General features: G+C 38.2%; 1 protein-coding gene across 2 annotated transcripts in view; it reads left to right on the top strand.

The window, feature by feature from the left end:
- Positions 1-15835, top strand: part of PDE3A (phosphodiesterase 3A) — a 330465-nt gene that overhangs the window by 260208 nt on the left and 54422 nt on the right. For both annotated transcript variants that reach the window (XM_004713785.2, XM_045288485.1), the window contains exons 3-5: positions 2563-2820; positions 5206-5360; positions 9101-9225. In XM_004713785.2, the coding sequence (XP_004713842.1) occupies positions 2563-2820; positions 5206-5360; positions 9101-9225 (538 nt within the window). The remainder of the gene's footprint in view (positions 1-2562; positions 2821-5205; positions 5361-9100; positions 9226-15835) is intronic.

A 15835-nucleotide genomic window follows, 5' to 3' on the forward strand; every position in this document is an offset into this window, starting at 1 on the left:
TACAAAATAATTTATCACTTGCAGTTATTGTAAAATGAGATATTCTCAAGGTAGTATAACTGTTTAAAGAATTATATATTTTTTCTGTTTACTTTTTCTATGTCATATTTTCACTTTTATGACATAGTATAGACTTTTTCTAATACCACATATATTTGAGTACAAACTGACCCAAATATCAGCAGAGGCACCTAATTTTTTAGAAAAACTGCATAAAAATGTTGAAAAACGTGGCTTATGCACAAGTACATATGGTACATATTTTCACTTTCTATGCCATAGCCCCCATCCCCAACTAATCAATATCCCAAGGAGTCTTGGTAATGCAATGATTAAGCACGTGGCTATTAACTGAAAGGTCAGCTGTTGGAACCAACCTGGGGATTCTTAAAGAAAAAGACGTGGCAGTCTGTTGCGTAAGAATTCAAAGTCTTAGGAAACCCTGCGGGGTAGGCTGCTCCATCCTGAATGTCACCATCAGTGGAATTGGCTACATGGCAGCCTGCTTTGGGGGACAGGATTCTAAGTACTCAGTTCAGATGTACCCACATATTTTAAAGACGTACACAATGCTCTTTAATGTCGTTCTATTACAACCTGAAAAAAAACCTCCTGTTACACACGCACTTAGTGGTTGCATGTTTTTATTGTGATTATCAGACCTGTAATATTTGTATCCTTGTCCATATGTTTAGATGTTTACAGGAGCAATTATTTAGGCCCAAATTCGAAGTTACTTTCCTGGATGATGGAATACCTGCATTTCAAGAGTTAATTGGTCAACTTGGGGAAATTTCTTCTATAAATACTGGATTGTATTGTACTAATTACCATTAAAGGACTGTGTATGTTGTCACACCATCATCAACTAGCACTGTTCATTTCAATTATGCTGTCAATTTTCCAAGTTATGATTTTTATTACATTATTTATTATTTTAAAACATACTTATTTAACACAACTACTTCCACGTGTGTCTCATTTACCTTTATCAAAATTTATCTTTTCTTGTTTTTTGAGAAGTTCTTTATTTGGCTCTATTTTGTCTTTTCTATGTGGTATGTTTTCTCAGTTTGACTTTTAACTTTGCTTATTTTTCTCATATAGAAATTTATACCTTTATTGAGTAAATTCTATCATAGTTTCTCTTGGTAGTTTATGAATTCTTACTGTTTTTCAAATATCTCATTTCCAAAGTTATAAAATATCTCCCATATTAAAAAATAATTTTATGACTTTATGCATTACAATTTTTAATCTCTTTGGAGTTCATTTTTATACCTGCTACAAGAGAACGTTTAACTTTCAGTTTCTTTGAAATAGTCAGCCAAACTTCCTACAAGCCTCTTGCTTAAAAATTTCAGAACTATTATTATTTGCACCATTAGCATTATTACCATCATAATTGCCACCACAGTAATTTCACATATAACAAATCTGGAATCATTATTCTGAAATTGATACTATTATTATTCATCTATTGATTTTAACAGTAGAGAAACCACATTAAATAGAAGTTAGCCACTTACCAAGTAACAGGTATCTAGAAGATGGTGGAGAACAATTCAGGATTTGGAACTACCTAGCAGAATTCTTGAATCTGCACTATCAGTCACGACCAGGGTTGTGTTATGCAAATTATTGTGGGTATTTTGTACCTCAAACTATGATGGTACTCCAATATTAAAAGTCCTTTCTATTCTGTCTAGTCCAAGACTCTTCCCTACTCTCCTTAGTCTTCCCAACTTCTGCCCCAACCAGGTGGTAGACATTTATCTTCCCTCTTTTGGTGCCTGTCCTCTGTTCAGTCAATGGGAGGCAATGACTGAATCCAACTGGCAGCTGAGCAGACCATGCTGCACATGTCACATGTCACAGACGTGTAGAGCTGATATTGTGATCCTTACCACCCAGAAGAACATGAATAGTTAGTGAACGGAAATGTGACTTAAATTATTTTTAAAACTCTCAAATGTTAGTGGAATAAGCTAATAAATATGTGGCTCAAGTATTGTGTTAAACTCTTGCTAAATTAAAATACTATAGTACACTGATGTTATTTTCAGAAAGGAAATTTAAATATGGGTATAATGTTCACCTCTAAGATGTGATTGATAGAAAGTCTTTTTTCACTTATATGAAATTTTTTATCTTTTTACAAGTTTCCTATTATTTGCTCTTGAGTTGACTCCGGTTCATGACAATCCCTGGTGTGCTCCAGAGGGTTTTGCAGCAGCAGAGCCCCCACCCTATCTTCTGAGGCACCGCTGGATGGCTTTGAACTGCTGACCTTTAAACTAATCATTAGCTATTAACCATCTGATAACATCTACTGTTTACCTTTCTAATATCTTCAAATGTGCTACACCCTTACCATGCTCTGGTGTTACAAGGCATGTGCCACAAGACAATAAAAGGTGTAAACTTGTCAGCTGGAAACAGGCATGTGTGGACCTTCATTAACCATGCTGAAATGATCAGGAGGCAGGACAGGTAATTTTTCAGTAACGTAGTCTGATTTGATCATGTTTAACCAAGCATTTTCTTTCTTTGGTGTCTCAGTCTTCAGGAACCAGTATTACTGTGGATATTGCTGTGATGGGCGAGGCTCATGGCCTCATCACTGACCTCCTGGCGGACCCTTCTCTGCCCCCGAACGTGTGCACCTCTTTGAGGGCCGTGAGCAACCTGCTGAGCACACAGCTCACCTTCCAGGCCATTCACAAACCCAGAGTTAGCCCCATCATTTCCTTCAGTGAGAACTACACCTGTTCTGATTCTGAAGAAAGCTCTGAAAAAGACAAGCTGGCCATTCCCAAGGTGCGCATTACAGTTGTTTTCAATTCACCCTGTTTCTTCTATTGGCATGTAGCTCTTCTCCTGTTGCCTCAAGTCTGTGGACAGATTCTCATCCGTTATTCACTCAAGATCTGATGTTCATGGTGACAAAAAGTAATAAGAAATTCAGCAGGAAGATATTACCCTTATACTTGATCACTTTCATAACTAGAACTTTTACCCATTATCTGTTTGACCCAAACTTTCAAGACAGCTTTATTGGGTACCTTTTAAGTGTCAAATCTTGTTTTAAGTGCTCAGTAGCGGAAAAAAAGGTATAAACGCCAAAACTAATGGAAGACGAAGCAAAGCCCCGCTCCCATTTGAGGGTGGTTTCTTTCCACTGTCTTCATGACTCAAGGCTACTTTGCTCTTTGATTTCTTGGTCCACTTTTCTTAGCCATACTCTCATGTATTTCTCAGTCTAACAACGTTTTAGGTATTACAGTGTGGGCTGATTCTTGTTATTGATATAACATATGGCCTTACAGGATTATACAATTTCTTCTTTTCATACATAAGATAAAAACATGTTACAAAAGGAAACTATAGGCTTAAATTCTCGATTGGCAGAATGAGGATAGACAACTGTGCCCTATTCAAACTTTTAGTTAAGAACAAGCTATATTAGAGATGTTATTTTAATCAGAATTTAAGTGGTCTCTTAAATTCATCCAGTCTTGCTATTTATGTAGGAGACAAGCCATTGTCTTAAACTGGTGGTATGAATAAGCCCTGACCCAAGAATGGGATCCTGGTAACTCTGGAATGAGCTCTTTGCATAGTTCCCATCTCACAATCAGCTTCTCCACAAAAGTTATACCTAAGTCTGACTGGCCTATAAGAAATGGAAGACATGGTCAACTGATTCTTCTGAGGTATCAGAACAGTTGCCTGATCAGTGACAGATCCAGAATAGGACTATTGGTATTTTTCATTGCTTGACTGCATTTCCTAGAGTTACCCTCTAAGCTACATATTTAGATATTTAAGAGATATAGGAAACTGTTTAGAATTAGGCCAGTTTTTTAAATCCCCACAATGGCATATTAGTTCACGTCTCAACAACATTGCCATCTTCTGAAGAGGAGAACATGTCTTTGGGAATCTGGAAGCACACTGGATCCAGTAGGAGTAACCAGCCCTAAGTAACAGTAGATTGAGATTCTGTCATGACTATGGCTTACACGGTTTTAGGAGATTACCTTCATTTTAATTTTTTTGATCATTTTATTAGGGCTCATACAATTCATCACAACCCATACATGCACCAATTGTGTAAAGCACACTTATACATTTGTTGCCCTCATCATTCTCAAAATTCGCTTTCCTCTTGGGTTCCTGGAATTAGCTCATTTTCCTTTTTTCCCCTCCCCCCCCCTCCCCCCTCCCTCGTGAACCCTTAATAATTTATAAATTATTATTATATCTTATCTTACACTGCCTGGCATCTAGGTTAAGGGCCCACTTTAGACTGTTTTTGCCTATCCTTTGGGACCCAGAATCTTGTCTTGGTAGTGACGATACCATAGATCAGGGTTAGGGTGTGATGGGGAAGAAATAGTAAAGAGAAGTGGGGGCCAGGAAACCAGAAAAGTCTTGTCTAAAGAGGAGGTGCTGCTGACTACATTGTTTATACCCTTGATGTCTAAGGTACACTTGCAACAAGAAATGTGGGACATATCTATAAAGTGTTATACCCTTATCCTTAGCTGCTATCATTTGTAAATCAGATTATTTGAAAATAATCAATAAACAGTTGAGTATATTGCCTTCTCTTATGAATGATATAAATTTATTAACGCCCCAAACAAGTGGCTTTTGAGGGAAAACGTTATAATGGTTAGCCTAATATATAGGTATGTAAGAGGAGTGCTGGTGTCAGAGTAGGTAACGTGCTCACTGCTGATCTAAAGGTCTGTGGTTCGAACCCAGCCACCACTCCACAGGAGAAACTTGTGGTAGTCTGCTTCCATGAAGATTCACAGCTTCTGATGCTGCGCTTTGCCCTAAAGGGTCTTATGAACCAAATCACCGTGTCACCAATAGGTTTTACATAGTTGTGTGTCATGGAACCAATAATGACTATAAAATTATATCAGAGGTCATTGGCTCCCATTCCTAAGATCCAACATTTAGGTAAACAGTGAAAATGAGACTGGACCATGTTTCCATGTAGTCACCCATTTTATCCTGAATCTTTTATTGAATTTCTAAGTATCCACATTTCAGATTGCCAATATTCACCCAATCAAAGCCTTATAAGTTCACTTTTAATTCAAATCCCAGTTCCTTGCATTATATTACATCCAACTATTAGTGATATAAACTATGGTGGGTCATAAAATGCACATTTCTTCTTCCTAGCGCCTGAGAAGAAGTTTGCCCCCAGGATTGTTGAGGCGAGTATCATCCACGTGGACAACCACCACCTCGGCCACAGGTCTGCCCACCTTGGAACCGGCCCCTGTTCGGAGGGACCGCAGTGCCAGCATCAAGCTGCATGAATCACCTTTATCCAGGTGAGACAATGCGCTGTTGGTTTCCTGGATCTCAGCTCCATTACTTATCAATGATCACTTCCTGAGGAGGAATGTGCATGGTTAGGGGTCAGGACTGGAAATGACATATCCATTAAAGGTAGAGTGGATTAGGATATCCTAATTAGACTTCAATTCTGTTTTGTGGCTTTTAGTGGAAATAAAGAGTGGCTAGAGGTGATTTCTTCAGTGTGAACTTGAGTCAGAATAAAAGCGGGCTGGATTTTTATTTCACGACTATGACCTCCATGAGACCTTTAAATCAAAGGCGTCCAATCTGACACTTAACATGTAAGTCTGTATCCAAACCTAGCCAGTCAGCTACTCGGGCACCCACCCAAAGGCAAAGGAAGAAATCAAAAGTAGGTTATCTTCCTATAGGCACCTAGACATGTGCGAAGATTTGGTAATTTAACTTTCTTTAGTGTATTTACTTAAAACTGTCAACGTGACTCGAAAGCCAGGGTTATCAAAACTAAAGAATAGATTGTGTTACATATGGAAATAATGTTAAAGAAAATATTTCATGTGAAAAATACTTTTAATCGGGAAGTTATGTGTAGTATCATTTTATTTGGGGGGGAAAAGCCTATCTTCCATGAATTCCATGATTATGAGAATATTTCTATAACCTATCTTTGAAACACATGCCACGATGTCATTATTGACCTAGTGGACTGAAAAATATTCTTATCTTTCGGGGGAGTCTCATGATGGTAAATGAGAAATTATTTTCTCCTGATCTTAGCCATGAATATAAATACAGCAAGCACCATGCTGATATTGTCAGAGAAATGGAAATTTATCAAAGCATAAAAGTGCTAATTTTTGTAATGCCTCTTTGATTAAAATGGTTTAAGTGGTTTTTTCCAAATTGATGTTCATGGTCTAATAGATCTGAGGTCAGACACAAACTAAATTGATTCTCATAATTATACTCCATCATATAACCTGCACATTTGTAACATTTCTAAATATCACGCAGAAGGATGTTAACCCTATCTGTTTTGTAAACATGTCCTAAAGTTTAAAATTACGTCATCAGTGATATGTTCTTGAACAATGTTTCCCATCATCAATTTATACAGTAGCAAATTCTGGAAAATTGTGGTTAATAGCATTCTTGTTAACTTTTGTTACTGTTAAATATTGTCACTTGCAGTATGAATTGTGTGCTTAGGGTAAGATGTGTATCAGGCTGTTTATTTTACTAACATACCTTACGAAATTTCTTGTCATAACATAGTTAATGACCTATGTGCTTTGTCTTTTGTTTGTGCATTTTTACTACAGCAGAACTGCACCAAAAGTCTGCTCAGGCCGAGTCAAACACCTTCTTTCTACCGTGTGTACTCGTGTATAAGCCGAGCTTTTCAGCACATTTTTCTGCAGTTTTTGTGGTAAAATTGGGTGCCTCGACTGATATTCAGGTCGGCTTGTACTCGAATATATATGGTACCTCTTTTTCTGTTACTCTAGTCAAATCTGCCCCTTTGCACATTGGGACCCGAAATGAAATCATGATGAGGAATGGAGTTTTAAGAACGTTTATGAGAGTAAACCCCAAAGACCCTGCTAATGTAATACTCAGACTCAAAATACTCAGATTCAAAAGAAACAAAGGATAGATAATATGTGATCGTACTTTCTATGTTGCTCCTAAAATATTCATATATATCTTTACTATGTAGGTTTATTTCCTGCCATTCTTTAATTTTACTGTCTTGTAAAAATGTCTAATATAAATTCTGAGCATAGGACAATGTTTTCATCATTATAAAAACATGAAATTCATTATGAACAGATTTTGGACCTTGTAAGGAAAAGCCTGATTGGAGGATGAAAACTTCAGATGAGTAACAATAATATAAGGAGCTGATGCCAGGGGCTTAGGTGGAGAGCAAATGTTTTGAGAATGATGAGGGCAATGAATGTACAAATGTGCTTTACACAATTGATGTATGTATGGATTGTGATAGGAGTTGTCTGAGCCCCTAAAAAATAAGAAATAAATTAAATAACAAACATTACACACAATGAGTTTTGAATGGCTCATCCTTTCAGTGGGCTGCTACTGGTGAACAGATAGCCAGAGATCCTCTTCTACCATCATTAGACACCGAGTGGAAGTGCTTCACATTCCGTAAATGCATTACCAAACTGTGATCAATTTGAACTTGAGACCTTGAAGGTTTCATTTCTGCTTTTTTATGTCTGTGCACTCGTTGAGACTCTCTCTCAACTGAAGTGATCAAAAATAGAACAAAAATCGAAAGCAAGATTTAGAAAGAGCCGACAGCTTGAATCTCTTTAGTTAGACAACTTAACAGTGTGCTCCCAGGAATTGGAAGCATAGACTGGCAGGAAAAAACAATGCTGCATTGAGAACCAGAAGGCTCTTGTCCCTACGGTTTACAGACATGGGTCCTGAGAAGCAAATCCCTAACCTCCATACCCACTTGCACCTACTCATCACACAAGGAATGTTAAGAAAAAGGAGATGGCATGGACACAATCGGGAGGGATATTGGATAGAAGAATGCAAGTAGGTACTTTAAAGAAAGTAAGCTTGAAAGAGTTTGGTAAAACTGATGCAATTCATAGTTTAAGCCATTCCAGGTCTATCTTGGAATGGTCCCCTTACCTATATAATAGGTGGAAAGAGACTATAAACTCAATGAAAAAAATTGTTAGGGCACAAAAGGAATTTTAAAACCTAGAATGGAGTTATGATGGGTAGAAACAAGACTATACAACTGACATTTTGGAGAAGAGACTGGAGATCTCCACAACAGGCACATGGACAGTTTCCTTCAACTCTTGTGAACCTAGGAACCCTGGTGGTTACGTGGGGGGGGGTCATCCCCAAGAGCTGCATTTTGAAGCCAGCAGCAGCTCCGTGGGAGAAAGATAGGCTCTCTCAGTTCCAGTTTCAGTGTTTTTTCCCTTGGATCAGTCAGAGATTGTCGGTCTTTTTCTACCATAGGACATGCAGGATTTGAAACAAGGCATTCATATATAATGCTTGAAAAGAGGGGCACAATGTGTAAGCATTTTTAGCTTATACCCCACTTATTATACAGTTTTTGCCCCCATAATTTCATAAATTTCATGTTCATTTAAAATAGGCCACTCAGACAAGGTACAGTCTTTATACACTCCCAATCTAAAAGAGGGAAAATAGTCAAATTATAAAATGAAGCCCATGCAAATTATAGAGTTAACCTATTAGAAAATGTACCTAAAATTCAAAAGACACCATTAATAGAAGGGTAAAACTGCCCCCTATGAGTTTCTGAGACTGATAACTCTTTACATGAATTTTAAAAAACCTCATCTCTCAAGGGGTGGCTGATGGCTTCAAACTGCCTTCCTCGAGGTTAGCAGTTTGAGGTATAACCAGTACACGATTAAGTAGAAGGAGAATGCTATCTCATACAAGAGTTGACTTGTACAAGTGTTTGATTCCTATTAATTAGGCACATAGGAAAATTGTCTTTCCCCTTTTGATAGCCCAGAAAGATTAATGAGTAACAGCTATATTCCTATAAATAACAGAGATGAAACTTTTGTCATTTGGAAGATGTGCTGTCATGAAGCCTGAATTAATATTCAGATTGACAAGTCTGTTGAAGTAATAAATGGTTTGGGCAAGATGTGCCCCAGTAACGGATTAATAGTTTTCCTTATTTATCTTGATATCCCTTTTTCTGCTTTTAAAGTGCTGTTCATCCTGATTCTTGGAATAACCCAGTGATGACGACTCTCACTAAAAGCAGATCCTTCTCATCTGCATATGCTGTCTCTGCAGCTAATCACGTGAAGATGAAGAAGCAGACTCTACCAGGTAAGCAGCTCACTCAGTGCTGGGAGCTCATACTCGCTGTGCGTACTGGCATGATGGGGACCAAATTTAAATATGGAAATAAATACATATTCTTTCAAGGTGGCTGTACCAGTCTTCCTATCAGCATCAGTACTAAGAATCATCTCTATAAGCATCATCTTTTAATATTAAATTTAAGATGATATTTATAAAACTTCTATTTTATTTTTAAAGCCCATTAAAATTATTTTTCATGAGTATGGTATTTATATGAGTTCAAGGAAATACTTCACTTACAATGCACATAATTAATCTTTTCTTTAAAAAAGCCTTTCTTTATACTACCCACTCCCCCCCCCCCCCACCAGATATATACATGTGGAAGTAAATGGTATTTCAATTCCAAAGAAATATAATCCAGGGTCTTTGAGAACTTTTGGAAGAAGTCCACAAGTCAGTAGCCAAAAGTTCCCAACAATATCATGGAGAAGGTTTCCTTCTCTGCAGATAGGTACAAACACTAAACTTGTGTTGTGTTTTCCCGGGTAGGGTTTGATATCTGAACGGGCTGGAAATTTCCAAATTGGGGATAATACACCACTAACATTTCTAAGCAGAAGTATCTCCCTTGCTGCGAGCTTCATTTGCTCAACAAATATCAGCGGAAGGTTTATTGTTTCAGGGATAGCACTGTCATGAGGACAGATGCAGCCTCTTCTGAATTTATATTCTTCTGGAAAGATAGACAAGGCAACAGCCATTGTTGTGCAGTAAGTTAAGTGCTAGGATAAGGGAATGAAAGAAAACTTTCAATGATAAAAAGAGACAAAGGGGGAAATGAAGCGAAAGAGTAGAGAATGGGTAATCTAGTAATAGAAATCAACATGAGTCCAAATTGCTGGAAAAGCTAGCTAGGGAAGAAGTTTGGTTTTTTGCTAGGTGCCCGCCAAGCTGGCACGGAAAGGATAAACAAGCTGTGGTGTAGACATAGGATGCTGTTGTTAGGGTCTGTGAGTTAATTCCAACTCATCGCGATGCTATAAGAACCAACCACTGCCTGCCCCTGCACAGTCGTTGCTATGGTCAAGCTCACTGTTGCAGCCACTTGGTCAGTCCATATCCATCTTGTCTAAGGTCTCCCCCGTTTTTGCTGCCCCTCTACTTTACCAAGCATAATGCCCTTTTCTAGGGACTAGTCTCTCCTGGTAACCTGTCTAAAAGATGAGATGAATTCTCCCCATTCTTGCTTCAAAGGAGAATTCTGGCTCTCCTTCCACGATGGATTTGTTTGTTCTCTTGGAAGTCCGTGGTTCTTCGGTACTCTTCCCTAGCACAGTAATTCAGAGGCATCCATCCTCCTTGAGTCTTCAGTGTCCAAGTTTCACAGGCACACGGCTTGAGAAATTAAGACAGATATGTAAACAGAAACCAGATGGTACAGGACCTTGTTAGCAATGATAAAAAGTTTGAATAACATTAAGAACAATAAGGTTTTAGGGAGAAAGGGGAAATGATTTCAGGACAGATTACCTTATTCAATCAGAGTAGATGGTGACTCAGGACTGGACTCCAGTTTTTGAAAGGTTTCATCTGTTTCTAGATTGTCCCCATCCCTAGGGTCCCAACAGAAGATCTGGGGTGTTTACTTCTCCTTCGTAGAGAGTAGTAAACTCGAAGCTCTCTTGTTTGTTTTATTTTATTAGCACTCCAGAAAATTCTATTAAGATTTTTGGTAGCCTCCTGCTTAGCTTTTTCATCTCCCTTTAGCAATGCAAGAATTTACTATCCGACTCAAGGAGAAGATTGTCTGCTTTCTGTGAGATGTTGGACATTGAAATTCTTGGTGTAACAGCACCCTGAGATGCAGTTGCTCTGTCACCAGAGCCGTGCCCTTGCCAAAAGCTCTCCTGGCTAACCTTTCCCTTAACTTCACCCCCTGGTTGTATTCTCAGTATCATGCTCATGCCAACAATCATACGCCAAAGAGAATAACTGGGTATGGACATTTTTCCTTCCTGGGAACCTGGGCCTTCAATGTGAATGGCCTCATCTAAAATAGTTTTTATTGATTTTGTCGCTCATTTTTTTTCTAGTTTTTTCAAAGCAGCATTTGTTCACCACAAACTACTCCATCATTGCCAGAAGTATAATTTCTCAAAATGTCAATGTTTATAAGAGGGTTATGGAAAGAGTATTTGTATTCTATTGATATTTCAAAAACCTTTCTTGTGATTTAAGCTGTTAATTTTAAGAGGATCATTTTAGGGATACATTCCTGTTGTTTTTACCACAAAGGTAAAAAACTAAACAACCACACTCACTGTCATCCCTGTGATGTCAGCTCACAGTGACCCTAAAGGACAGGGTAGAACTGCCCCTGGGAGGTTTGGAGACTGTGAGTCTTTGCAGGAGTAGAAAGCTCCATTTTTCTCCTGCAGTGTGTATGATGATTTTGAACTGCTGACCTGATCGTGTGCAGCCTATCGCATAACTAGTACACCACCGGGGCTCTTTGCAACAGAGGCAGAGGGTGAAAATGAGAGACAACAGCTTTGGCAAGCGTTTCTCTTCATTCTTGCTTTGTTACGGTATCTTCTTCAGGATTACACTCTAGGAAATTTTTCAGTTTGCATAGCTGAGCTGAGTGTTGATAAAATTCCTATATCTGGGTGCATGCTGAATTAACTAGACAAATCCTTGAAAGTGTGTCAATAAAGAGGAAAACCTCCATCCAGATTCAAAGGTCTGAAATTAGGTTACATCTCCCCCTGAACAGATGGTTCCTGATGTTTGGAAACCTTGACTCTATTCTTATTTGGCTTAATTTCACTAAGTAGCTGTGCTGTGACAAAACCCATTGCCAGTTCCAACTCACAGTGACCCTATAGGGTCACCATAGGGTCACCCTATAGGGCAGAGTGGAATCGCACCATAACATTTCAAGGCTGGACGTCTTTATGGAAGCAGACAACCACAATTTCTGTTTCCTTTATTATTGTCTTTTATTATCAGTATCATTTTAAAGCTCATCTTTATTTGGATCTGGGGTTTGGAAACATCACGTTTAAATTTACAGATAGGGTGACACCAGAAAATTATACATTGCAGAATTATATGTAATAAATATTAATAATAAGACATAATTATTTTAAAATACAAACTGATGAGTATAAGTGCAATCCATCATAACTTGAATACATTGGAAATTAAGGACTATCTAAACATTTTTTCTTTTAACTATAATTTTTTAAAACTTTATTGTGAAATAGATGATGGTTCATAACTTAGATATTCAGTTTTGCATTCAACAATTTATATATTTTGTTTCAAATTACCCATGGCAATGCCCTCAAGGTACCATCAGTTTTCCCAGTTGCTCCTTGTGTTTTCTAGTATCCCGTATTTTCTATTACTTCTTTCCGAACCCTCTGTACTTTGCCCTTGGGGAAATGCTGCCCTTAAACCTTCAGTGTTGATTATGGGAACACAGGGTGAGTTCAGTTCCCGAACTGCAGGGTGACTAAAGGCCAGGGTCTTGAAGGTCTCACCAGTCTCTATCAGACCAGTCAGCCTAGTTTCTCTTATAATTTGAGTTGTGTTCCACATTTTACTCTCACTCTATCTGGACCCTCCACTGTGATCATTTTGAGAGCGGTATGAGTGGTAGCTTGGCACCATCTTTTCTGGTCTCAGGGTTGTCCTAGTATATTGAACTAATTGTTTCCATATCAAATGTCCACGTCTTTCTGCTGTGAGGTGGCTGATTGGTTTGAACCACTGAGCATTCGATTAGCAGGCAGGTGCTTCAACCATTGTGCCACCAGAAGACTACCATATGACTACCATGTGTCCTGGTTCTCAGTAAGGTATGTAGGAAGGGACTGGGAAAATGGAATCAGATAAAGTGTGAAAAACCTAATCAGGAACATAAGAATCAATGACCGAAATTGGTGGGGAAAAGGAAGCATAAAGTTAAAAAGAAGGAAATAAGGAAATCTGTTCTTGGTGGTGGAGTATTTACAAGCTGCGCAGATAACCGCAAGGTTACCAGTTCTCAACCACCAGCCACACGACAGGAGAAAGATGAGGCTTTCTGATCTCATGAAGAGTTGCAGTTCTGGACACCCACAGGCGCAGTTCTACCCAGTGCTATAGGGTTGCTAATAGTCAATGTGGGAGTTATCTAAGTGTTTGTCAACTTGAGGATTAAGAGTGTAGGGGTGGAGTCGAGCCTGTCAATCAGATCATAGCCAATGAGGCCTCTGTGTTGGCATGGCCTTCTCCTGAGAATTCTGCGAATGCTGGAATGTCCTCCTTGGAGATGGAAGACGCTATCTGTCTCTTGACTCACTTCCTTGGAGACTCAGAACTAACAAGACTGACACTCTCTGAGACATCCCTGAGGAGAAGCCACATGGACCTACTCTGAGGCTCCCAAAACCCTGGACCTGGGAAAGCCACATGGTGATGCCTGCCAGCCCTGAGATGCTTACAGTGCCACTGGATCTACAAAACTTCCAACCCACTGGCCTGTGATCGTCCTGCACTCAGCATCATTGCATGTGTTTCCTGAGTCTGGAGAGGACTACATATATTGGTATCAGACATATGGGCTAATATCAGACTTATGGCCTGGAACTGGATTGGGTTGGGATGCCTTCTTAATGTACAATTACCCTTTATATAAAACTCTTTCTTATACACATATGAGGTTCTATGGATTTGTTTTCTCTAGTCTACCCAGACAAACACAGTCAGTATCGACTTGATGGTTATGAGTTTAGTTTTATTTTAGATACACTTTTAAAAAATATGAATGCTGACCATTTTGGGTGTGGAAAAGAGGCATTTATGTAGTAGACATTCTGGTTCCTTTCTTGTTCAATTATAATTAAAATGTGAGTGTATTACAGCTTAAAACAGATGGATTCACTTAAATAATTTCCCTCCAGTATTGTTTATCTTCTGCCTTTGATTGCCCAAAGTTCCTGGAGTCTTGACACACAGTCTCATGCTTTCAGGAAGACAAAATTAAAGAAGAATTACTCAAAGGAGTTGGTATTTTAGACTTTTTGTGTTTTTTGCCAAGCACTGAAACTTTTTCTATCCTTACATAGTTTCATTTAAAATATTTCACATTAGGTCGGTTTGTATCAGGCAGTGATTTATATTTCATGAGATAAGTCATTTTCCTGGCATCTCCTAAAATTTCTCAAATAAAAACTGAGGATAAATCAGTTCTCTATTTGAGAACATGCATATTTGAATCACTTCACTCATGTTTGCATGTGTGTACGTGTGCAATGTAAAGTTGGAAGAGATTTTAAAAGATCATGATACTAATCTCTCTAACTTCAGACATGATTAACTTTAGAGCCATTTTTAATGACTTGCAAAAAAAGGCCTTTCCGCCCATTTCCTTGGTGTTTCCTGACCCTGTGTCTGAAATAACTTATTTGTAGTTATGCATTTTAGAAAGAAAGGGTATTTGGTTATTCTCTGTATTTATATCTCACTATTTACTTGAAAACTAATACATATTACTCTATATAAAGGAGCTCCAGTCTCTTTTATAAACTTAAGTCAACTATGATAATATACACAGTAAAAAACAGTGGTGCTTCAAAAAGGTGAATTTATATGTTTATCCCTTTATCTTCTCACCTAAAGTGTTAAAAGATTCTTCCTTCTCAGAGTTGTTGCCATGATTTCTATTTGTTAAAAGTGTTCTAAATATGTATACTAGTCATACTGCAAATGAATAGACCTTATCATCTGTTGTAAGATTTATTTTTAAAATGTGTCATAGGCAGTATATTTGGGGTTTTAAATCTGATTATTTATTTAAATTATTTATTTTGGTCACAAGGAAGTGAATGATTCAATAAATTGTGAAGGTTGTATTTAAGACTGCAGAACTGGCCATGGTTCACTCTGCTATACATACATAGGGTTTCCATGAGACTGAAGGGGGAAAACAAAATGACAACAACAAAAACAGCCTTTAAGAGTGAGTAGTATTTCTTGACCAAGCATGCTATCAATATGCATTGATAATTATTGGCAATTGGAATACAAAAGTTGGAAACTTTGGGAAAGGAAAAGTAATTAGAATCTATGGCCTTGATGATAGAAACAAAGCTGGAGATCATACACAAAACCAACAGGCAGTTTGCAAGGCCAATGACTTGCTCATAACAAAGTCAATAATATAAAATATTCACATGAATGTTTCTAAAAGGAATATACAAAGAAATCAAATTGGTGACATCTGAGGGAAGAGACAAAGAGAAGCTCAATATCAGCAGTTAAACTGAGGCCAGAGGCTGACTTTGGAATAGTCAATTGCTCATATAAAAGTTCAGTTTGAAGCTGAAAAAAATTAAACAAGTCCACAAGAGCCAAATATGGCCTGGAGTGTTGTGGCAGTTGCATAATGTATTGTCAACTTGAGGAAGGGGTGGAATCTAGCCTGCCAATCAGGTCACAGCTTGATGACCTCATTTGGAGGTGCAACAGAGATAGATAGCTCACTGGAAGCCAGACACACACTCCCTCTGCTACACATTGCTGTTGACAAGCCACATGAAGCTATGCTGATAGAGCCAGGAGCCCTGGAGTTGGAGGAGTC

The sequence above is a fragment of the Echinops telfairi genome, unplaced genomic scaffold (assembly GCF_000313985.2).
Source record: "Echinops telfairi isolate 266 unplaced genomic scaffold, ASM31398v2 ScPeMD7_21;HRSCAF=78, whole genome shotgun sequence".
NCBI lineage: Eukaryota > Metazoa > Chordata > Mammalia > Afrosoricida > Tenrecidae > Echinops > Echinops telfairi.